Here is a 25,151-nt window from a genome sequence, read left to right as displayed (position 1 = left end):
TTCTGGCAAACAAACTAGTAAAATGTGGGCTAGACAAAACTACAGTTAGGTGGATCTGTAATTGGCTAAGCGAACGAACCCAAAGGTTGCTCACCAATGCGTCGTCTTCATCTTGGAAAGAAGTCACGAGTGGAGTGCCGCAGGGTTCTGTCCTGGGCCCGGTTCTGTTCAACATCTTTATTAATGACTTAGACGAAGGGTTAGAAGGCACGATCATCAAGTTTGCAGACGACACCAAACTGGGAGGGATAGCTAACACTCCAGAAGACAGGAGCAGAATTCAAAGTGATCTTAACAGACTAGAGAGATGGGCCGAAACTAACAAAATGAAGTTCAACAGGGACAAATGCAAGATACTTCACTTCAGCAGAAAAAATGGAATGCAAAGATACAGAATGGGGGACGCCTTGTTCAACAGCAGTATGTGTGAAAAAGATCTTGAAGTCCTCGTGGACAACAAGTTAAACATGAGCCAACAATGTGATGCAGCTGCTAAAAAAGCCATAAGGATTTTGGCCTGCATCAACAGGAGTATAGTGTCTAGATCCAGGGAAGTCATACTACCCCTCTATTCTGCCTTGGTCAGGCCACATCTGGAATACTGTGACCAATTCTGGGCACCGCAATTGAAGGGGGAGATGTTGACAAGCGGGAATGTGTCCCGAGGAGGGCAACTAAAATGATGAAGGGTCTGGAGAACAAGCCCTATGAGGAGCGGCTTAAAGAACTGGGCATATTTGGCCTGCAGAAGAGAAGTCTGAGAGGAGACATGATAGCCATGTATAAATATGTGAGGGGAAGTCATAGGGAGAAGGGAGCAAGCTTGTTTTCTGCTGCCCTGGAGACTAGTACGCGGAACAATGGCTTCAAACTACAGGAAAGGAGATTTCACCTGAACATCAGGAAGAACTTCCTCACTGTGAGAGCTGTTCGGCAGTGGAACTCTCTCCCCCGGACTGTGGTGGAGGCTCCTTCTTTGGAGGCTTTTAAACAGAGGCTGGATGGTCATCTGTCAGGGGTGCTTTGAATGCGATTTCCTGCTTCTTGGCAGGTGGTTGGACTGGATGGCCCAGAAGGTCTCTTCCAACTCTACTATTCTATGATTCTATGATTCTATTAAATCACTGGAGCAAGTATGGTAGGGTAATCTGAGCATTGTACTATGACACTGGAGACGAGGATTTGAAACCTTGCTCAGTCATGAAACCCACTGGGTGACTTTAGGAAAGTCACATTCTCTCAGCCACAGAAAACCCCATGATAGGTTTATCATAAATCAGAAATTACTTGGATACATACAATAACAACAAAGACAATGGCACTCTGGAAATCCCCATTACCTGTTGTACTGGTAGATGTTGGACTTTCTTCAGTACGAGACATTTTTATTGAGTAAGTACTTTTATCTTGATCACATATAGCATGGTCAGAAAATTTTACATGACCTAGAGTAAGAGAAATGAAAGTCCATAACTTAACTCTAAAAAATCTTATCATGGAGATATCTATTTTCTTATATTGTAAAATTCTGTCACTGAACAAAGTGATGTGAGAGAAGCATTTATCCTAAGAAAGTATGCAATAGTTGGAAAAGTCCATCTGACAGGAAATAGCTTGTTGCATGACAAGCATAACGCAAATTGATTTCTAAAACATTATTTAAACTGCAAATAATATAACTTACTTTGCATGAATGATGGCTGGCATTCAATTCCTTGTTCATTATATATCTGGGCAGAGCGTAAAAACATTGCTTCGATTGTTGAGCCTTTTAACAAGGCTATCTGATCATCATTAGCTAAGCTTTCAAACCCTATGCAGAAATAGAAAGGCAACAGAAATTATATAAATCCTTTTTGAGGTGGATATACATTTGGAATTTGACTTAGCTCTTCTGTGAAATAGGCTTTTTAAAGTAAGTTCACAAAAATAGGGGCACAATCCTGTATTAAAGTGAAAAAGTGAGACAGCAATTTGCCCTGTATAATTTACTATGTTTTCCCGAAAATAAGACAGTGTCTTATATTAATTTTTGCTCACAAAGATGTGCTAGGTCTTATTTTCAGGGGATGTCTTATTTTTCCATGAAGAAGAATTCACATTTATTGTTGAACAAAAAAATGAACATTTATTATATACTGTACAGTAGTTGTCATCACAAACCAGCATAACCAGACAAACTGAATCCTATCAAGAATTTCTTGTTACTGCCATTATTTCCATGTGCAACTGGTATGTACATTTACCAATCCTGCATGCTCTGGTCTTCTGTTTGGCAGGCGCTGGGCATGCTTCCAAAGAAAAACTTTGCTAGGTCTTACTTTCGGGGGAGGCCTTATATTTAGCAATTCAGCAAAACTGCAACTAGGTCTTATTTTTCGGGGATGTCTTATTTTCAGGGAAACAGGGTAGTTCATTTTCTATTGTGAAAAAAATTTCTAGCATTGCAGCATTTAGTTTAGGCATCCATACAAAAAGGTATAGCTACAAATAAAACAGTTCCAAGGTACATAAGATGTGAAGTCTTTACATCATGTCATTGTCCAATTCTAGAGATTCGGCCAATGAAGAACAAATTAATTTCTGAGAATCAGAATTTTTATTCAGAGGGACAATGCCCTCACTTCATTCAAACTTGTAGCTAAACCCCTGCTAATGCATATGCTTGAGACAGACCTCGATATTCTGAACATCAATATGCATTCACTTGGTATAGTGTTCAAAGAAATTCTTAAAACACACTTTATGGTGCATTTTCCTCTGTTTTGAAAACAAATGTTGAGAATCAAACTCTACTCAGAATCCTGTAGAACTGAATCCTGGACATGTGTATCAAGTTCCAGTTCAGTATTTCAAGGTGCACAAAGTGACAGACTAGATATACAGATTTAGAGTAAGATAAAAAGTATATAATCAGTAATGCTAATCAAACTAGTAAAATATATATAAAAATGTAATGTGTGTTTTATTATGGAGTAAACAACAAAACCACTGAACCCAATCACACCAAAGTTGGCCACAAAAGATACAGTCATCCAAAATATGTCTTTCAAACAAAAAAAACCTAGAAAAATAAAGTCCAAAATAGGGGTGACAGACACAAAGTGACAGACTAGATATACAGATTTAGAGTAAGATAAAAAGTATATAATCAGTAATGCTAATCAAACTAGTAATATAGATATATAAATGTAATGTGTGTTTTATTATGGAGTAAACAACAAAACCACTGAACCCAATCACACCAAAGTTGGCCACAAAAGATAGTCATCCAAAATATGTCTTTCAAACAAACAAAAAACCTAGAAAAATGAAGTCCAAAATAGGGGACCAGGAGAAGCCGTCTTTTTCCCTAAATGCCAGTTAGAAGGGTAGGCCCCACCCACTTTGTCTCCAAGCAACCCACTCAGCAACAATGGAGCTCAGGGCATCTTCACTCAGGCCTTTTCCACACTGCCTACAAAAACAGATTATCTGATTTGAACTGGATTATATGGCTGTGTAGACTCAAGGCCCTTCCACACACCTATATAACCCAGAATACCAAGGCAGGATAATCCACAGTATCTGCTTTGAACTGGATTATATTGAGTCCACACTGCCATATAATCCAGCCCAATGCGGATTTTATACAGTTGTGTAGAAGGGGCCTTTTATAATCCAGTTCTAAGCAGATAATATAAGATTATAAATATAATATCTACAATTACTGTGGTATAATAATACAGAACAATATAATCTCTAAAATCAGAACAGTAAATAAAGAGCAACACTCTAAAAACAGGGGAATTCCAGAAAGGAAACAACCAGGGCCAGCTAACACCTCCCAACAAAAGGTTCCCCCAGGCAGGAAGCAACCAGGCTTGAAGCAGCAAGGCAATTACATGCTAATCAAGGTGACTAACTGCAGCATTCATACTTGTTGCACTGACACTATTCATTACTATTCAACCTGGCCAACCAAGAATTCCACAAAGTAGAAAGTGGCCAGACATGCAAGCAGCAAGGCTATTCAATGCTGTTCAACCTGGCCAACCAAGATTTAATCTAGATAGAAAACCCTCCGATTTTGAAACCACAAGGCTACTCCATGCCATTCAACCTGACCAAGGAAGGATGCCCCTATATAGAAAGCAGCCAGGCTTTGAAGCAGCGAGGCTATTCAGTGCAATTCAAATTGGCCAAAAAACCATTCCCCTAGAACGCAAGTACCCAGCCTTCCAAGCAGCAAGCCTATTCCATTGTATTCCAACTCACCAAACAAGGATTTGCATAAGAAAACAGACAGGCTTTGAGGCTGCAAGGCTATTCACTGCTATTCCACCTGGTCAGCAAATGATTCCCATAAGCCACAGCAACGCGTGGCCGGGCACAGCTAGTTATTTTATAAAATTTGTTATGGAATATATTACCTGGGAGTTTTTTTGTAAAATCCACAAGTACCTGCACATGAACCATAGCCCTTTCTGAAAGATGTAGAAAATTCTGTTCCGGGCTGGAGGTTTCCTGTAGCTAATTAAAATACTAAGGATTAGAAAGATATTACAAAGTCAAAATACCATATTTATCAAAAAAAAAAGTCTTGCTGATATATACTATATTTTATAAACACATACAAACTTCCTTGCTTCCTCCAATGGAATTGTGCATTTTTGGTGGGCAGCCAAAATATGTTCAATGAGCTCATACTCCCCAGGAGTAAATTCCATTCTCTCCTGTGGCTTTGAGAAAAGGATAAGCATAAATGTCAAGGAAATAGCCAGTATTCAAATGTAGTAATTAAAAGATGAAGTGTGACCTTACTTTTAATGGTTTGGTTGTAGAGGACACGTGTTTGCTGTCCGTTCCTTCATCTTCCATTTTTATGTTACAAAGCAAGGTGGTCTTTTTTCTGAGACGTTTTGATTTACATTGCACTTCTGTTAATAGACCTTTAAAAATGTAAAATGCAGGCATATCTCAGTTAATGAAAAAGAAATGTTTTAGTGTGTTACTTTTTTTAACCTAAAATTTAGTATCAGAAGCAGAAATAATAGATAACAAAAATGGATACATTCCTACACTGTGAAAAAAATAAAAAAGAATAATATTAACCTGTGAAATAAAACAGCAAAGTCAGGGAAGCATTGCATAAAAGATATATTTTAAACTTTCTAGAGATTACATGAAAACTTCCATCAAAATGCATCCAGAGTGTTTTCACCCAACTCAACTTTTTGTATGATTTGCATCTGCTGCCCAGATTTAAGAGAGCTTTCCTTTATGAATATGTTGGGAGTAGCTGGTGAGGCAGATTTATCTGTTCTCCCCTTTCTCTCTTCTGCAGTTCATGCAGGCTCAGTGCGGATTTATGAAGGCAGCTCCTATTTACCTTGCCTGCTGTAGTCAGCACAGACAGCGACATTACGATTGAGTGAAGTAGAATGCTGCTCTTGTCCAGGTTTCCTTAACTATTCTCTCAATGATGATTTTGCCTTTGAAAAAAGCACTCACATGGAAGGCCCTCCAGAAGCAGATTCTGCTTCATTAAGATCTTCTTTAGTTATGGAGTCAGTGCTGCAAGCATGTACCACATCAAAAACAGCTTGATTTCAGCAAGATTATTTCATAATCAACCTTCTCACCACTGAGACAAGTGTTAAAGTGCAACCCTATAGTTGTCTTCTCAGAAGCAAGATCTATTTAGATCTGCATGAATGTAGCCTACCATCAAACAAATTAATAAATACTAATACCTAGAACATCTGAATATAAATGCCACTATATTCGAGTAAGATCTACTACACATTAAACTATGGTATATTAGTTTATTCTGGGTTTACTTTTCATATCTATATCAATTTTTACAATTATGTGTCAACACAATATACTGCATATTATGGTGATCTTGTATTTTTGTATTGTTGTACTTATATTAACGTTATACTGTTTTTAAAAATGGCTACAGAAATCTGTTTTATGATGTGTTTAACAAATACAACAAACAAATCTTTAAGGATTAAGGAAGAGAACTTGGCTAAAACTTCCAAAAGAGGAGAGGAACTCTTTCGTTGACACATAGTAGCAAATTTCCTTAGCTGAGCAGCATATCTGAGAGCAGATTATTATAATATAGGCACTTACATTCAGCTAGCATGCCTACAGCTTTACATTTCTTTAGACGACACTCCTGACATTTTCGTCTCATATACATGTCCATTTCACAGTGACCACCATTCTTGCATCTGTAGATTGCATTTTTGGTAATGCTGCGTCGAAAAAATCCTAACAATTAATAAAATTTGGAATGATGAGAACAGTAAAAAGAAACCACACATTTTTCCCCAGCAGGGTTCTTATTTTAACTGGCAAAGACTATTATTTATACAGACATAACAGATAGTTGAAGAAAAATATATCAAAATACAGGCAGTCCCCAAGTTACGACCAAAATAGGTCCTGTAGGCCTATCAATTTGTATGTAAGTCAGAACAGGGACATTTTAAAGCAGTGGTTCTCAACCTGGGGTCCCCAGATGTTTTTGGCTTACAACTCCCAGAAATCCCAGCCAGTTTACCAGCTTTTAGGATTTCTGGGAGTTGAAGGCCAAAAACATCTGGGGACCCCAAGTTGAGAACCACTGTTTTAAAATGTAACTCCAGCCATATATATATATATATATATATATAGAGAGAGAGAGAGAGAGAGAGAGAGAGAGAGCGCACTTTGGATAGCATAGGGCAGGGTTTATTTATTTGTTTCCCACACTTGTACCCCACCCTTCTCACCCCAAAGGGGACTCGGCAGCCTCACAACAGGCAGCAATTCTATGCCGAACATATAATTCCAAAAATAACAGTTGCAATTAAAACCAAGTAGTAAAACATCCATTATTAAAACATCAATTAAAATAACCTAATTTCAAATCATAGCCAAGGTCTGTCCATTAGTCAATCACATTAAATTATTCTCATTATTTCATTGCTACAATTACTGCTCAAATTCTTGATCCCACAGCCATGTCTTAAGTTTTTTTCCTGAAAGACAGGATGGAGGGGGCTGCTCTGATTTCATTGGGGAAGAGTTTCACAGACGAGGAGACACCACTGAGAAAGCCCTGCCTCTTCTCCCCACCAGTCACGCTTGCGAGGTGGATCATAGAGGGAGATACATTTGGACAGGTAAGCTGGGCCAGAACCGTTTAGGGCTTTATAGGCTAAAGCCAGCACTTTGAATTGTACTGGGTAGCAGACTGGCAGCCAGTAGAACTGACATAACAGGGGAATTGTGTGCTCCCTGTACACTGCTGCCCGTTAGACTATTTGAAGCCAAACAGTCTTCAAAGGCAATACAACATATAGCATGTTGCAGTAATCTATTCGAGATGTAACAAGAGTGTGGACCACCATGGCCAAGTCTGATTTCCCAAGGTACAGGTGCAACTGGCTCACAAGTTTTAATAATGCAAAAGCTCCCCTAGACACTGCTGAGACCTGGGATTCCAGGCTCAATGATTAATCTAGGATCATTCCCAAGTTGCAAACCTGTGTATTCAGGGGGAGTGTAACCCTGTCCAGCACAGGCTGTAAGCCTATACCCTGTTCTGCCTTACGACTGACCAAGAATACCTCTGTTTTGTCTGAATTCAATTTTGTTTTGTTCACCCTCAGCAAGACTGTCACAGCAAGACTGTCACAGCTGCCAAGCACCGGCTCAGGACCTGAACATCCTCCTTAGTAACAGGTGGAAAGGATAGAGCTGAACATCATCTGTGTACAGATGACATCAAATTCCCAAACTCTAGATTATCTCTCCCAACGGCCACATGTAGATGTTAAACAACATGGGGGGCAATACTGAGCCCCGTGGAACCCCACGAAACAATGGCTGCAGAGCCGATCAGGTGTCCCCCAACAATGCCTCTGGAAACGACCATCTAGGAAGGACTGGAACCACTGCAAAACAGTACCTCCAAGCCTTTTAACCACAAGGGGTCCCAGAAGGATACCATGGTCAATGGTATCTAAGGCTGCTGAGAGGTCCAGGAGAACCAACAGGGACACACTCCCCCTGTCTAGTTCCCGACATAGATAATCTACTAAGGCTTTTTCAGTTCCATGCCCCTGCCTAAAGCCAAATTGCGACAGATCTAGATAATCAGTGTCTTCCAAGAACCCCTGGAGTTGCACCACACATTCTATCTGTGATGTTTGTTTTACTGTGTCCCTGTTCAGAAGATTTCACCTTACTTTCTTTCTCTGTGGTAACTGAATTTTGAAAAATGGCTTGCTGTGGAAACAAGAATTGGTGAGAAATCTTCAGTTGAGACACCTTTTTCTCTTGATAATTCTTTCAGGAGTAAATTTCCCTTCCTAGGGATAGATTTCTCTCACTTCCTGCTGTCTCTACCCTGTTCTTAACTATGAGTCAAGTTGGATGTTTGTAAACTTGGAGGCTGCCTGCATAGGGCAGGAAATTTAGCTTGTAATCGTATACCCAATTATATAGGAGCAAGCAATACAATCTTCACAGGGCAGGGGAAGGCTATAGACCATGTTGACCATGTTAAGAAAGACTGTCCCTCAAATGTATTTTTCCTACAGTATTATGTATTACTAGCTGTGCCCTGCCACGCCTTGCTGTGGCTTATGGGAATCATTTTTTGGCCAGGTGGAATAGCAGTGAATAGCCTTGCAGCCTCAAAACCTGACCGTTTTCTTCTTATGGGAATCCTTGTTTGGTGAGCTGGAATGCAATGGAATAGGGTTGCTGCTAGGAAGCCTGGGTACCTGCGTTCTTGGAGAATGGTTTTTTGGACTGCTAGAATTGCAATGAATAGCCTTTCTGCTTCAAAGCCTAGCTGATTGCTACCTAGGGGAATCTTTGGTTAGTCAGCTTCAGTAGTAGAGAGTAGTATTGCTGCTTCAAAGACTGGCCTTGATTGTTTCCTGTCTGGAATTCTCCTGTTTTCAAAGTGTTGTTCTTTATTTGCTGTTCTGGTTGTAGAGTTTTGTAATGCTGGGTGGCTCGTTTTGTACATTTTCATGGTTCAGAGCACCCTAATAATAATGATGATAATGATGACTCTGAAGTGGAGGGTGTGCAGAGAAAAAGGGAAATTAGCACTGAATGGCCTTGTAGTTTGAAAGCCTGGCTGATTCCTTCCTGGGGTAATCTTTTGTTGGGAGGTGTTAGCTGGCCCTGATTGTTTCCTGTCTGGAATTCTCCTGTTTCCATAGTGTTCTTTATTTATTGTCCTGGTTGTAGAGTTTTGTAATGCTGGGTGTGAACTCATTTTCATGGTTCGGGCCCGGGCTGTGGCGCAGCTGTTGAGCAGCTGCCTTAAATCACTCTGACCATGAGGTCATGAGTCCGAGGCCAGCCCGTGGCGGGGTGAGCACCCGTCAATTAAAAATTAAAAAAAAATAGCCCCTGCTCGTTGCTGACCTAGCAACCCGAAAGATAGTTGCATCTATCAAGTAGGAGATAAGGTACCACTTATAAAGTGGGGAGGCAAGATTAACTAATTTACGACCTGGAATGAGGAAGTGCTGTCAGTGTGGATGATGAAGCAGCTGCTCCCCCCTGTGGCCAGAATCGAACATCCCCTCAGAAGAAGGTTAACTTGCCTCTGCGTGTGTCTCTCAGTCTCTGTTTGATGTGTTTATGGGCATTGAATGTTTGCCCTATGTGTGTTATAATGTGATCCGCCCTGAGTCCCCTTCGGGGTGAGAAGGGCGGAATATAAATACTGTAAATAAATAAATAAATAAATGGTTCACAGCAAGTCAATGATAATAATAATAATGACTCAGAAGTGGGGGATGTGCAGAGAAAGAGGGCAATTAGCAATGAATGGCCTTGTAGTTTCAAAGCCTGGCTGTTTCCTCCCTGAATGATAATGAGGAGAAGAATAGTAATAATAATGACTGAAGTGGGAGATGTCCAGAGAAAGAGGGCATCTTAAAGGGATGAATAATCCCTCTGAGGGGCATCTTAAAGTGCTGGATCTGTTTACCTGTAGAAGAGAAAGTTGAATGGAGACATGACAGCCATGTAAATAGCGGCTGCTCTCCCTCCTGCAATAGTACAGCGGTATTTCTCTCAGGCCATGCTCTCTCTTCTGAGGAAGAAGCCCTGCCCACCATGGCAACGTTTTGAAGAAGTGGGCTTAGGCTCCGCCCACAGGTGCAAGGTCCTCTGGGTAATGTAGTTGTTTCAGTTCAGGAGGGGCTCTGCGCTTGCATGGTAAGCAATGGGGGTTTTATTTCGTCTTCATTTTGTTGTTTGGTCTTTATTTTTTCTAGGTTTTTTTTTTGAAAGACATATTTTGGATGACCATGTCTTTTGTGGCCAAATTTGGTGTGATTGCATTCAGTAGTTTTGCTGTTTACTCCAAAATAAAACGAACACAACATTTATATATATATATAGATTGACAAAAGCATAAATTGTAATAAGCCAGAAATGTTGCAGTCTTAAACACTAAAGCAATTGACCTTTAGACAGATATTAATCCATCATCCAGAACATCTTTAAAAATAAAAAATACCATGAACCTGACATGCACACACATACATTTCAGCACTGATTTTCCTTCTCTGGTTTAACAGAAACGTGTATGTACTGTATTCCCAAACACAGAATCTATTGATATGGCAGTATAAAGCCACTATTGCAGGAGAATGTGGCACAAGCAACTGCCAGCATGTTCACATGCCTATGGCAAAAACAAGAGTGGAAAAAGCAGACCTGTGGATCAGATGAGCAGCAGGAGCCGGGTTAAGTGGGCATACGGGCAGGCATCCTTTCCCACTCCTCTATACAGAGAAAACGAGGAATGCCAAAGAGAACTTTCCATCTCTCATAGCACTTATGTCCCCAAACATTGAAACTCCAGCAGCCTCATCAGTTGAAGTTCTCTAGCTCCCACAAACAATTTTATAGAGACACTGTCAGCATAGTATAGGGGTTTCAGTAGATACCAGGGTTCTAATCTTCAGTAGGCTATGGAATCTCACTGGGTGACCTTAGGCAAGCCACATTCTCGTTTCCTCTGACAAAAGTTAAAACTCAGAACAAATCTTGAAAAGAAAACACCATGATAGGGTAACTGCAAGATCAAACACCTTGAATGCAAACAACAACAGCAAATTGTTTTCACACTGGTGTTGAATCCAGAAATTATTATTTATTTATTTATTTGGGGGGGGGGGGGGTTAAATCACACATCCCAGGCTATGTCAGGGAAAGCTGAGATGTTTACTCAAATGGCCAGGTACCAAAGATCACTACCATAAAGACTCCTGTGTAATTGAGCCCCCTCTTAGGTTTACAGCTATCTTTGCATTCATTTAAAAGGGTCTTATATATGTTTGCTCTTGACATATATATTATGGTTTGAACAATTTTATAGTTTCATTCGTAATTTTGCCATTGTCTTCAAGGTAGTCACATTGTTCATTGTTTCTATCAGTAATAGTAATCAATGTATCTGTGTTGCTAATTTACAAAAAATGTACATGTAAATATGCAAAATTCACATTAAACTGTTTGTTAATCTTGAGCCCCACACAAAAACATGCACTTTAACAGCAATTCCAGGACTCCTGCACCTATACCTCTGTTGCTTTGTCCCCTTGGTTTCAAATAGCCAATATTTAGACAATCTATGTTCTATTTTCACGCCTTTCAAACAGGAGTACCCAATCATAGTCACAAAGTTCTTTCCCCATTACCTTTGCAGCCTTCACAGGTGAGTGCATTGTAATGATATCCGGACGCTTTGTCCCCACAAACCACACAGAGTTCCTCCTGGCCCTTTATTCGTAAGGCCGAATGACTAAGCCTGGTTCGTTTTTGTCCAGAATATCCTCCCCCATCGTGAGCACCCATACAGGACGGCTTACTAAGTTCACAATTGTTGATGATGTATTGCCCATCGCTGTACTGAGAGTCCAAGTTGTGTACATTGTAATGTGTCTGGGGAGATGGTGTCTGTAATATGGGAGGAAACTGAACCGGTGAATATTGACAGTAAGAAGCAGGCTGGCAGTCAAGGTCTTGCAGTGGATAACCAATGTGTTCTGGCAAAACATCTAGAAAAAAAATCACATAAATGGGAGATTAATTTAGGATCTGAAATCTCTGAGTATTAGATCATTTATTTATTCATTCATTCAGTTATTCACATATTTGTTTCTAACTGAGGGATAGTCCACTCTTAAGAGACCCCTATATTAGGTTACCGTGAAAATGAACACAATCTGGCTCCAAGTATTATTATTATTATTATTATTATTATTATTATTATTATTATTATTATTATTGTGTTGCTGTGAACCGTGAAAATGAATACAATCTGGCTCCAAGTATTCAAAAACACTAAAATCAGAATATATAAAAATTACTGTGGTATAATAAAACAGAACAATACAATCTCTAAAATCAGAACACTAAATAAAGAACAACACTGAAAACAGGGGAATTCCAGACAGGAAACAATCAGAGCCAGCTAACACCTCTCAACAAAGTACAGTAGAGTCTCACTTATCCAACATAAACGGGCCGGCAGAATGCTGGATAAGAGAATATGTTGGATAATAAGGAAGGATTCAGGAAAAGCCTATTAAACATCAAATAACATTATGATTTTACAAATTAAGCACCAAAACATCATGTTTTACAACAAATTTGACAGAAAAAGCAGTTCAATACACATCAACGTTATGTAGTAATTACTGTATTTATGAATGTAGCACCAATATATTGAAAAGATTGACTACAAAAACATTGGCTACTAAAAGTCCAACTGCATTGGATAATCTGGAACATTGGATAAGCGAATGTTGGATAAGTGAGACTCTACTGTATTCCCATCACCAAGGTCTGGCAAATCCTCTGTTTTCTGAGGGCCACAGTCTTTTTTTTTTTTGTGTGCGCTCAAGCACTGCATATGGGTACTTCTTCATCTACACAGACAGTAGAAGAAAATAAAATATCACAAAGAACAACACTCTGAAAACAAGGAAATTCCAGACAGGAAACAATCAAGGCCAGCTAACACCTCCCAACAAAAAAATCTCCCAGCCAGGCTTTAAAGCTGAAAGGCCATTACATGCTAATCATTTTGGCTAATTGCAGCATTCATACTTGCCTCCAACAGACAAAAAAAGGAACAATCAGAAATATTGTATATTAACACGCTTTAGGAAATAATATCCCTTGGTGGCGCAGCATGTTAAAGCACTGAGCTGCTGAACTCACAGACCGAAAGGTCGCAGGTTCGAATTGGGGGAGCGGAGTGAGCCCCCACTATTAGCCCCAGCTTCTGCCAACCCAGAAGTTCGAAAACATGCAAATGTGAGTAGATCAATAGGTACTGCTCTGGCGGGAAGGTAACGGTGCTCCATGCAGTCATGCCAGCGGCCACATAACCTTGGAGGTGTCCACGGACAACACCAGCTCTACGGCTAAGAAATGGAAATGAGCACCAACCCACAGAGTCAGACACAACTGGACTTAATGTCAGGGGAAAATCTTTACCCTTTACCTTAACTATCACCAATTCCTCAATACTCTATTTCCCATACCACCATACTTCACCACAGCAATGCGTGGCCGGGCACAGCTAGTGTTGTTGTAAAGACACAGCACAGAAAGGAAAGAGAATGAGGAAGGAAGAAGCACCGATTCTTCTGAACAGTCATATAAAATGAACCAATAACCAAGATATTTATGAACAAAATGTAAGAGCCAAAATTAACATACATATAAAACTGCTTTTGGAACAAACATAAACAACAAAATAATCAATGAATACATTTATACAGTAAATAACTCCCATAAACAAAAAAAAGTGCTGATTGATAAATGATAGTCCAAATGTCTGATAAGTCAGGGCAAGGATAATATTGGTTCAACATTTCACGTGCTTTTCATCTGGTTTCTGCCAGTTTGACTAGCTAGAATGGAAATATATACTAGTTGTTTTTGTAGGGCAGGGTGGTTCCAGAGACTGCTCTGCAGACACTACTGCTTGTCATGGAGGGCTTTGCCTCTAGTGAATATTTGATGCTATTACTGGAATTTCTAATGTGTATATTTACTATTTGAGTCCCTCTTACTTTAAAGGGATTTATTCTCTAATGCAGGAGCCCACAAACGTTTTAAACAGAGGGCCAATTCACGGTCTTTCAGATTATTGGGGGAGTGGACTATAGTTTGGAAAAAAAATGACCAATTCCTATGTGCACTGCATATATCTAACTCAATAAAAACAATATAATATTATAATGAAGAACAATTTTAAACAACATAAACTTACCAGTATTTCAGTGGGAAGTATGAAATAATCAAGTTAATTAGGTTTGTTGTTGTTGTTGTGTGCCTTTAAGTCGTTTCAGGCTCAAGGCAATCCTAAATCTCAAGTTTAGGGCAAGGACCAGGTAAATGACCTTGGAGGGCCACATCTGGCCCATAGTTTGGGAACCCCTGCTCTAGTGAGCGCATTTAGATGTGTCTTATATTGGATTCCTAAACATCCATTTTGCAGCACACCCCAATCAAATGCAACAGGGTTTTCTTCCCAAAGAATTTGTACAAGATTGTGCTGCAAGTGTTCAAAAGCCATTTTATGCCTAGTGTGAAAAATCATTGTTCTGACATTGCTCTAGTATTTGAACAGAGAGTACAGCATTTGGGAATGGGAGAAAGGTGGGAAGCCCAAGACATTGAAAGGGCATGCCTTAAACATTCAAGAAGATTGTTAAAAAAAGAAACATTATGATTTACCATGGAACTGCATAATAGCTTTAGGCAAAACATTCAGCATAATAACTTTAGGAAAGACATTCCAAACTTTCTTGCATACATATTGATTTTTTTCTCTCTTATGTTTGACTCACCATAATACTGAATTTGTTCACTAAGGCAGTACCCATCAGGTACTGTCATAAAACTGTTTGCCATGTTCTGCTCCAGTTCCCACTGCTTCATTCAGCTAAAGTGCTCTGGTCTTCCTAAGAACAAACCTAAAGAAAGGAAACACTGCTAGTTATTTTTATTCTCCATAAATCTGGATGTCAGAGGCAGTTTATGAGAGGAGAAAAATCTTCTAAGATTTCGTTAGAAATATCCCTAAATTAAAAAAATACCATAGTTCTCACATTATGATTACAACATCCATATTATATTGGTGCTAATGAAAATGACCATGATCATAATTGTGTTGTATTTGCCTTGACATTAATTATAAAATCATAATTGTATCTCTTGTTAATACAACTCACCTTTCCATATACTCTCTCATTTGTCATTTCAATAATTAGTGAGACTAGTGGCTTACCATCTTCCAGACATACAAAAACAGCAGTGCCTCCATAGAAAGTCTCCTCCACTATCTCAGTTTATGCAGTAAAAAGGTACAAATAACTAAGTCTAACGCCATTACAAATCATTAATTTTGCACTAAAGCTCTGAAATTGTATGTATACATGTGTTGTTGTTTTCTATAAAAGCAGTAAAGGAAGCCTGATAGGTGAAAATAATTAAGATAATTAATAGAGATGATACAGAACAGTATTTGTATTCTGAAAAGATCATAATTAGAACTTAGTGAGAGGGGTGTTTATATTTATTATTAAACTCTTCGTAAAAAATCAATTGAAACAAAAAATTTAAAATGGGGCTATTTGAGTATTCTGTACATTTTAATTTATGACGAAGGAAGAAGGGAATATTATTTAACAGTGCTGAAGTTCTGGGTACAAAAGTGGCACTGAAGTTCACCCCAAAAATTTGCAGGAAATAATCTCTGAACATATGAGTAAATTGGCTCCTCCCAACCCAATGCTTAAAAATGTTTTGTGTGCACTGAAGTCATTTCTGACTTATGACAACCCTAAAGCAGCCCTATCATGGGATTTTACTTGGCAAGATTTGTTAAAATGGGAGTTTTCCTCTGAGGTTGAAACAGTGCGACTTGCCCAAAGTCGCCCAGTGGGTTTCCATGCCCAAATAGAGATTTAAATCCTGTCTCCAGAGTCAGTATCCAACACTAAATCAATGCTAGATCTTTTTTCAATAATATCTGTGTCTATTTTGAATTCTGATGAGGGAAAACTTAATATTCTTCCATATGAAAAGTAGGTTGCTATAATCAGCTTGCTTTAATAGACCTCTCATAATCTTGAATAATCTGTCCATTCTATTTTCTGTTCAGCTTTAGATGACAAAACCTCTACTGCTGACTGAGTTGGCATGATGGCATGACACACAATGTTCAGTTTCTTTGGTCACTAAAGAGTTCTGTGCTCTAGTTTTCTACAAGAAAAGGAAAACTACACATGAATTGAGAAGATAACTAGCCATCAGTTTGACATTGCTCAAGTCACAAGGGTCCAAATGTTATAAAAGGTAAGGAAGTCAGTAATGCTAGAGAGGTTGGCCCAGTCAGAGGTGTTAAAATAAGCAATTACTATGACTATAGCAAGGGTGGGAATCATATGGCCATCCAGATATTCTTAAACTGATCCCAATATTTATCATCATTGATAATGCTGGATAGAGGTGCTTGGACTTGCCATTCAGCAACATTTTTGGGACAACATGATTCCCTTCCTTGATCTCTCATTTTAAGCAGTGCTTCTTAAACTACCTAATGTGCCAGATTGGGAGGTTTTTTTTCCCCATTCTGTCAGTTATTAGTACCACATTTGGGCCCATTGGCTACAACTGTTTCTTTCTCTCTTTCTTTGAATTACAGATCAACATCAAGTGGCTTATAGATTTGCACTCAGCTACATATCACCATTTTCAGTAGCATAGAGACTATAATGGGTATATTTTGCTAACTGTAATTTTGACATTCAATGCTTGTGGCAGCATTTCCTACAAAACACTTTGCCACTACATCCTGTCAGTGTTAAAGGATTAATAAGAATTATTTTGAAAACTGTCAGTGGGAGCTAACCAGACAATTATTTGGTGCCAGCCCTCTACTTTTAATACAGTTTCAAGGGAACTGGAATGTAAAACCTTCCTCAAAACTTTTGATTTTATTAAAACAGCTGGAAAAGCTGAAAAGCTTGCTCATGGCACATAAAACTGTTGTTTATACATTGCCAAACAGACACATGTTTCTGTTATGTTCACAACCAATGCTCACACAGGCTTTGTATTTGCTTTTCCAGTACAAAGTAGCAAAAGATGAAAAGGTATGGCATGGAAGGAATACTGCCTCATGCTATCTTTACTTGTAAATATTTGTTCCAAATAGAAGTGCCTTGATGAATCATGAAACCATTATCAATGAGATCAATTGTTTAACTGGACCGGTACAAAGTCCACATATTTTAATCTATAGTCATGTATTTAGGTACTTTAATTCCAAATTCCATAACAGTTTGAGAATTGCTTACATTACATTTTCTTTAACAAATTTGCTAACAACATTTAAAAAAAACACCTAGGAAACAATTCAGTCTCCTACCAAATCCTTTACTTCCTCTTCTGTGCAGGACTTTCCTACAAAACTGGCCCACAAACCAGGGCTACCATTCTGCACACTATGAGTTGAATCATGCTAACCTAGCTCAATGTAAAATATATTTTATCATATGTACTGAGAAGAATGATTACAACATTAAAAACCCATTAATTTTTAAATGGAATGATTCAACTGTCTTCTCTGACTGCAGAGATGCAGAAGCATTGCATGTTTATATAATTGTGAAAAATCCAGTTTTCTGCCTGTTGTTAACGAAGTCACTGATGCATATTTTTGCCTATCTTTGTGTCTAAGTTTGGGTATAATAAAGGTAGATGAACAAGTCTGGTACTTGTGAGTTTTTCTCAATTCTTTCTTGATCCAGTTGGAGAGGTCAGAAATGAGTGCGAGAATTCTGATGATCGACATGGGCAGATTTGCAGATCTACCTATTTCTCCCAGCATCTAGTAGAGGCATGGGCAAATTTCGGTCCTTTTAGTGTTTTGGACTTCAACTCCCACAATTCCCAAAGCTGGTATGTTTGCTGGGATTTCTGGGAATTGAAGTCCAAAACATCTGGAGGGCTGAAGTTTGCCCATGCCTGCTCTAGTAACAACCCTAGATGGGTATACCTTAAAACAGGTTAGAAGCTTCCAATATCTGGGGTTCTTTTTCCATCACACAGTGTCCTGGTCCACTCATGCATCTCCTATTTCTCAGAAAGCACAAGTGAGGAGATCAGCCATTTTGCATTTTAGCTTTACAGCTGTGGCGCAGGCTGGAGAGCAAGCCAACTGCAACCAGCTGCAATGAATCACTCTGACCAGGAGGTCATGAGTTCGAGGCCCGCTCTGAGCCTATGTTTGTCTTGTCTTTGTTCTATGTTAAAAGGCATTGAATGTTTGCCTATATGTGTAATGTGATCCGCCCTGAGTCCCCTTCAGAATGAGAAGGGCGGAATATAAATGCTGTAAAGAAACAAATTACCAAAGGGGTATATACTATATACCATCTGCTATTAAACACCAAGACAGCTTCCCAGCTGCTGTATGCTTCCAGTTTTTGGATTGGTGGTTTAACATCTAAGTTAGACAAGCAGCAAGCAATGTTTTTGAGGCTCCTCTTTCAGTTCACCAGATGTGTCCCAACTTGCATCTTGCTGCTAGAATCTGGGGAAATCCCCCATCAACAAGAGCTTGGTGGTTGGTGGCTCTTAAATATTGGTTTACAGACAGTGTTTTCAGTGTGGGTTCAGGTCTAATTTATCATCTATCCCAGGATTAGTACACAAGTAGCTTGTTTAAGTTTATTTCTTTAAAAGCCTGTTCTATTGGCCTTTATCTCTTTTAATTCATCTGGATTTTGACTTGGTACTTAAATCTATCAAACAGAAGACTGTGGGACATTGCCTTCTGTGAGCTGCATTCTTGCTCATATGTTATTTGTTCCCCAAGCACATTGTTTATACTATGCTGGGCCACTCCATTGAGCCAATTATCTTAAGAATCTGACTGTTGCCAAATATTGCCGCCTATTCTCCAAAGCAAGATGGAAGCATTTCAGTTGAATGTATGAAACACATCTTATTGTCCTGCAGTTTTTATACTCAAGCTCAACTCATTACTGAGTTGTATTAACTCAGTAATTATTAACTGATTACTGAGCAACTTACCTGGTAGATCAGCTCAATTCTAATGTTTTCTAGGCGATAATCTTTCCCACATGACTTTCCCATTGACAAGTTTTTCTCTCAGGACAAGACAACTTCCCGTATTAGACCCTGGCTGCAATTAACCATTGTACTTATTAGCAGTGTTCTCATTCTTGTTTATACGTACTTTGTCTAGCACATCTTAATCAGTTTATTAATCTGTACGGATGTTCTGTATCTTTAACTGTTGAGCTATTTGGGTCTTTGAACTCTAATAAAGTTTTTGCTGCTGCTGTTGTTGTTGTTGTTGTATCTATCTCTTGTTCAAAAATACTAAGAGATCCACTCTGGAAGGGTGAACACTTTATGGAAAAGGAAGCCAGTATGATGAGATATAGAGGAGAAAGTAGAGATTGGGGGGAGGGGGGGGGGATACCTGTCTCACCAGCATGCATGAGAGATTCTGCTATATTAAAAACATCCTTTGTGCTGATTGATCCTAGAAGCTCATCGGTTTACAAAAGAAAGGACATAGAAACAACCCTAACAAGATTAAGCCACAAAAATGTTTCAAAATAAGTGTGTATACAATTATGCTGTCACTCATGGTAATGATGGTGATATTACCAGTGTGCAAAGTGTGTACCATGGCTGGTTACTATGTAGTCCACCAGATGTAGTCCACTGTGACTATCAGTATTCCTCACCATTGGCTAGGGATGCTGGAAACTCTATCCAACAAAATCTGGAGACCTGGATGATCCTCACCCCTGGACTACATGGAATGCAAAACAACAGTTCCCTCTCCAACTCAAAGGCTGCATTCCAAGTTCAGTAAACAATAAGAGCTTCATATCATTATGAAAAAGGTGTAAAATTATCTCCTTATTCAATAAATGCAGTAGTGATTAACATTGAAAAATGAAACCTGAACATGCAGCCCCAAACTCAGCACAATTATTCAGCAGACATTCTTTTTAAATTTCAACAAAGAAATTGCTCAGCTGGCAACTTGTAATTAATGGCAAAAAATGTGATGTTTGCTCTAGCTATTACACAATGTAGAGCATAGGTCTTGAAGGAGACCCTCCAGGGAGCGCTTCCAAATGTTTGAAATGACTGTACATTAACATTTATCGTAAATATTTTGACAGTAGTGTCAAAAGGGAAATTTCTTGACCAGAGAGAATTTTAGGAATTTAAGCTGAAAGTCTTCTTGCATTTCTATAGTGCACTCATATCCTGGGAAAGAAAATGAGGTTGCAGAAAAGCCACCAGATTTGGGCAGCTGATTTGAATCCTGACCTAGCCTTTTCTTCAGCTCCAGATCCACAAAAATTGCTGAAATTCCATGGATACAACAGAAGGTGGCTCAACATTAACTAATTAGTACATGATTATGTTCTACATTTCCTATTGATGCTATCAGAGGAGACCACTATCTGTAATTCAGATATTTCATCATCTCCAACCAACAAGCTGTATCCTAAAAACATTAAAGCTAATCATTATTGTTTTTGAACCAAGTGGTTTTTTGCTTAATATATTGTGAACTTATGAGTTTTATGTTGTTATATGCTGCTTTTTAAGGGCTGTTTTGACTGAAAATAGCTTTGCTAATTATTAAAATACAAAATTAAAGTACCGTAGTAGATAAAGGCTGTAGCAGAGGCACCAACTGGGCCATGACCTCATCTGAAGTTAAATTCTACCTCAAACGAGACAAAATTTCTACCAAAACAATTACATCTAGGCAACAGATGGAAATAGGCAACCCTTTGTGTTGACTGAATGTGAGGCAAATACAAATTTCTTTTGTACAGTGGTTTATAGCTTGCAAGTATGCATGTACACCCCCTGCAAAATACAGTTATGCATGATTGCCACACACACTGCTATTTTATTATATTTAAATATCTCTTATATTTACCTAGGCAGTGTGGCGTAGTGGTCTGAACACTGGGTTATGACCCTAGAAAGGAGAATTCAGCCATGGAAACTAACTGGATGACTTCGGGCAAGTTGCACTTTCTTGACTTTCAAGGAAGGAAAAGGCCAACCCCCCTCTGAACAAATGCTGTGAGTGTGCTGGGAACTACTTAAAGACATACAACAACAAATATCATATCCAACTCCATCTCAGAGATTCCATTTTAATTGCAAAATTTTGCACAACAGTCTGCATTCATAAACATTTTATATGATATAAGGATACTTTCAGATACAGTAGAGTCTCACTTATCCAACATAAACGGGCCGGCAGAATGTTGGATAAGTGAATATGTTGAATAATAAGGAGGCATTAAGGAAACGTCTATTAAACATCAAAAGAGGTTATGATTTTACAAATGAAGCACCAAAACATCATGTTAGACAACAAATTTGGCAGAAAAAGTAGTTCAATACGCAGTAATGCTATGTAGTAATTACTGTATTTATGAATTTAGCACCAAAATATCATGATATATTGAAAACATTGACTACAAAAATGCGTTGGATAATCCAGAACGTTGGATAAGCGAGTGTTGGATAAGTGAGACTCTACTGTAGTTGCCTTTACTGCGAACAAACATGCTGATTCATCATATTGGATACTAATAAGCTACATTGCAAATATACAGATTTTTGTGCCGATTGATCCCAGGGCAAATGGATTAACAGAATCCCAACAGGATATACAGCCATTTTAGTGTAGGATGCACTTAATTTTTTTACGGAAACACATTTTCTACCACTCCTTTCAGGTATCATAATTTGTGAAAGAGGCAGCAAACTAGACATTCTTTCAGATGAAGGATGGTGTCCAGTAAAAGCAAGTGAAATTTAAATATCGTAAATGAAATACATAGTACCGAATATAAAATGAGAGCCACTGAATCATCATTATCATCATGCCTGATTAGAATAGCGGCTTTGAATAGCCAACACATGCTATCTTATTGCTATAACCTATTTAAAAGTTCTTCCTGTAGACCTTTAAAAACAGTTCTGTATGAATTAAATGAATTCTACAGGGGTTTTATTTGATTAATTTCACTGAATCTAAAAAAGCTAGAAGTTTGCCAAAACACAGCTAATGATTTCTATTTAAAAATCGCATTCTCTTCTACTTTCTATTAGCAGGTTCTCTAAATCATTATTTACAGAACCTGCTAATTTTGCTTTCTGTTTTGCTAAAAAGAGGTCAGTTGTTAATTTATTAACATACTGTATTTCAAAAACTAGTACATGACAGGCGAATGTAGATAATCTACAATGAGGGCTATTAGCTTTTTTAGTGGCCCCTGAAGCTGATAACATTTTTATATAGAGCTCAATCCCATGTTAAAAGCAAAAAAAAAAAGGCAAAGTAGCAAGGATGTCTCAAAAGGCTGTAACCCTGTGTATGTAGTGAAGGAAAAGATGAATCCTCAGCCATTTTTAATTGTGGATAGGTTGAGAAAATGATTTAATGGATGGCATATAACAGTTTTAAAATTACAATGGATTTGACCAGGATTATTATTTCACTCTCACGGATTTTAATGAATCAATTCTGTAAAACTCAAATCAACCCGTGCTTGAGCTTAGGTATTGGAAATGCAGTCCCCTATTTCTCCTTTCCTCTGCCTTTTGTTAATTAACAAGCGTTTTCCATTGGGCCTAATTCCACATTTGACCAAATAACTTTTATTCAAAAATTTGAACTTCATTTCTTTACAAACCAAAGAGTGCTAAATACCATATTATTTAACTAACAAATCTGTCATTTTTAAAACATTAAAATTATAATTTTGAAATTTGGTATACATTGCAAAATTGATTACATTCTCAAGTAAAATGGGTTGTATTGTATTATTCAAATAGGCCAGGGTATTTTAAAATAATTTTTTACTGGGTGTCCATTTTTCTGTTCGAAGATTATTTCTTGACATTCAAACTCTAAAAGGATGAAGTCAATTTAGAGCTACAAATAGATGAATCCAAATTCTAGCAATTTTTTAAGTTATCCAGCAGAAAAATTTGATTGGGAAGAAGAAACACCCCTATAGCAATTATCAAAGGTTAGAAAAATGCTTTAAAATAAAATGAATCTGAAATTACAAAAGATATATATTATGGGATTACTTTTATTTCTGGTTTGTAGTAACTTGCAGGAGGCTGGGACTCATGCTGTCCCCTGATTCAATTGAATGTGTCCAGTCACCTCCACTGCATGTTCAAAAAGGCTAGAACTAGATGTCCATGTGAATACACAGCTATTACTTTTAAAATGCCTTTCACAGGTAAATAATTTCTGGTATTGCGTACAAACTAGACAAATATAATAGATGCTATTATCCTGCACATGATAAAAAAATAAGTCTACTGTGTACCCACTGTAAGCAGGCACTGTAAAGTTGAAAGTTCTGTTTATGCGCTAATAGCTGGGTGTTTCATTAAATTAGCATTGCATTTTGAAAATCAAATGACAAGCATGACATAATTTTTATCATTGTGTAAAAGTGAAATAGTCACACATTTACAAAAAAACAAGTAATACTTACTCAGATTAGATGCACAAAGCTCTTATATTTTCTCTTTACTGTACATCTGGAGTCGAGAAATCCTTTTCAATTATTTATCAGTGTCTTTGCGTTCAATTTGGCTCCAAACACTTTGCAGAGTAGTGAGCGCTTCACTGTATCTGAGAGACACAAACTTCCCACACAGCCGTCCTGAGGGTCAAAGCAAGGGCAGCTGCAAGACCACATAAATCAAATAATAACTGAATCATCAGGGACAGGGGCCATTAGGACCCACACGTCACATTTTCCCAGTAGGCTCTCCAGCCAACTTTCTAAACTTTTCTGTTGGACTGCTTTAGAGTTTGCTGTTTCCTCATTGTGATTGCTTCATGTATGACAACGTTGCACATTATTAGTACTGATTGTCCACCCTGGTTAACAGAAAGACAGGATGGCAGGCAGTCATTTTGTAACATGAAGCAGTTTGGTGAAATGGTTAACATACCAGATCAGATCAGAATATGAGAGACCTGAGTTGCAACCACAAAAATACAATGGTTTGTGGTTGAAACCAACTCTTATCACAGGGCTGTTGTAAGAGGAGAGAGAAATGAGAAAGCCACATATGCCATCCTGTGCCTTTTAAAGAAAATGTGTATTATGAAATAAATAAATGCAATAATGCCCATGTCTTGAGTTAATTCTAGGTGAGGCCTTTATCACATAATTACCTTGCTCAATTAAATTTACAGAGGGTCCAGGCAACATTATCTTTCACTAGTAGCCTCCCTATGTTTCTCCCTAATTTTTATGTCTTTTTTCTTCCCCTTATCCCCCAAAACACTAATGAAAAAAGGAAGAATAACTGCACAGTGTATTTGTATCCGTGATGGAAGAACACCATATCTAGAAGCACACCATAGACTACTGCAACAGCCTGTACTGGGGTTTGCCTTGGGAGCCTCATCTGATAGAGAAGGCACTAGAGGTAAAACATTAAGGCCATGGCACTGCATCAGTTCTGCAGCCATTTCACTGCCCACCTGTTCTGTTCTGGGCAATCCAAAGCATTGCTTTTAATTAAACAATGAATGGCTGTGTATGTCCTGTTGAACCTGGCTGGAACATTCAGATCAGCTGATATCTGAAGGCGTATTTGAGTGCCTGCAAGGTAGAGAGGCCGATAGGTAAAGAACATAGACATTTCTCAATTATTGGCCCTAATCGGAGCCCCGGTGGCGAAGTGCATTAAAAGCACTGAGCTGGAGACGGAAAGGTCCCAGGTTCAAACCCCGGGAGCGGCGGGAGCAGCCGCTGTTAGCTCCAGCTCCTGCCAACCTAGCAGTTCGAAAACATACCAATGTGAGTAGATCAATAGGTACCGCTCCGGCAGGAAGGTAACAGCTCTCCATGCAGTCATGCCGGCCACATGACCTTGGAGGTGTCTACGGACAACGCCGGCTCTTCGGCTTAGAAATTGAGATGAGCACCAACCCCCAGAGTCAGACATGACTGGACTTAACGTCAAGGGAAACCTTTACCTTT

The 25,151-nt window shown here is 38.6% G+C and overlaps 1 protein-coding gene across 4 annotated transcripts in view; it reads right to left on the bottom strand.

Annotated features, from left to right (window-relative positions):
- The window catches only part of LOC100568176 (bile acid receptor), a 30,286-nt gene extending 6,352 nt beyond the window's left edge, over positions 1-23,934 (bottom strand). The window contains exons 1-10 of one of the 4 annotated variants that reach the window (XM_062978680.1): positions 23,646-23,931; positions 19,141-19,252; positions 14,886-15,011; positions 11,718-12,077; positions 6,124-6,264; positions 4,804-4,931; positions 4,617-4,721; positions 4,413-4,512; positions 1,685-1,813; positions 1,341-1,445 (exon numbers count right to left, since the gene is read on the bottom strand). In XM_062978680.1, the coding sequence (XP_062834750.1) occupies positions 1,341-1,445; positions 1,685-1,813; positions 4,413-4,512; positions 4,617-4,721; positions 4,804-4,931; positions 6,124-6,264; positions 11,718-12,077; positions 14,886-14,976 (1,159 nt within the window). In that variant the 5' untranslated portion in view covers positions 14,977-15,011; positions 19,141-19,252; positions 23,646-23,931. Of the gene's footprint in view, positions 1-1,340; positions 1,446-1,684; positions 1,814-4,412; positions 4,513-4,616; positions 4,722-4,803; positions 4,932-6,123; positions 6,265-11,717; positions 12,078-14,885; positions 15,012-19,140; positions 19,253-23,645 lie in introns of all 4 variants that reach the window. The other 3 variants (XM_062978681.1, XM_062978682.1, XM_016993357.2) reach the window with 3 other exon arrangements.
- Between the last annotated feature and the right edge of the window lie 1,217 nt (positions 23,935-25,151).

The sequence above is a fragment of the Anolis carolinensis genome, chromosome 4, assembly GCF_035594765.1.
Source record: "Anolis carolinensis isolate JA03-04 chromosome 4, rAnoCar3.1.pri, whole genome shotgun sequence".
NCBI classification, from domain to species: domain Eukaryota; kingdom Metazoa; phylum Chordata; class Lepidosauria; order Squamata; family Dactyloidae; genus Anolis; species Anolis carolinensis.
Note: the sequence above shows the minus strand (reverse complement) of the source record. Positions and strands in the feature narration are given on the sequence as shown.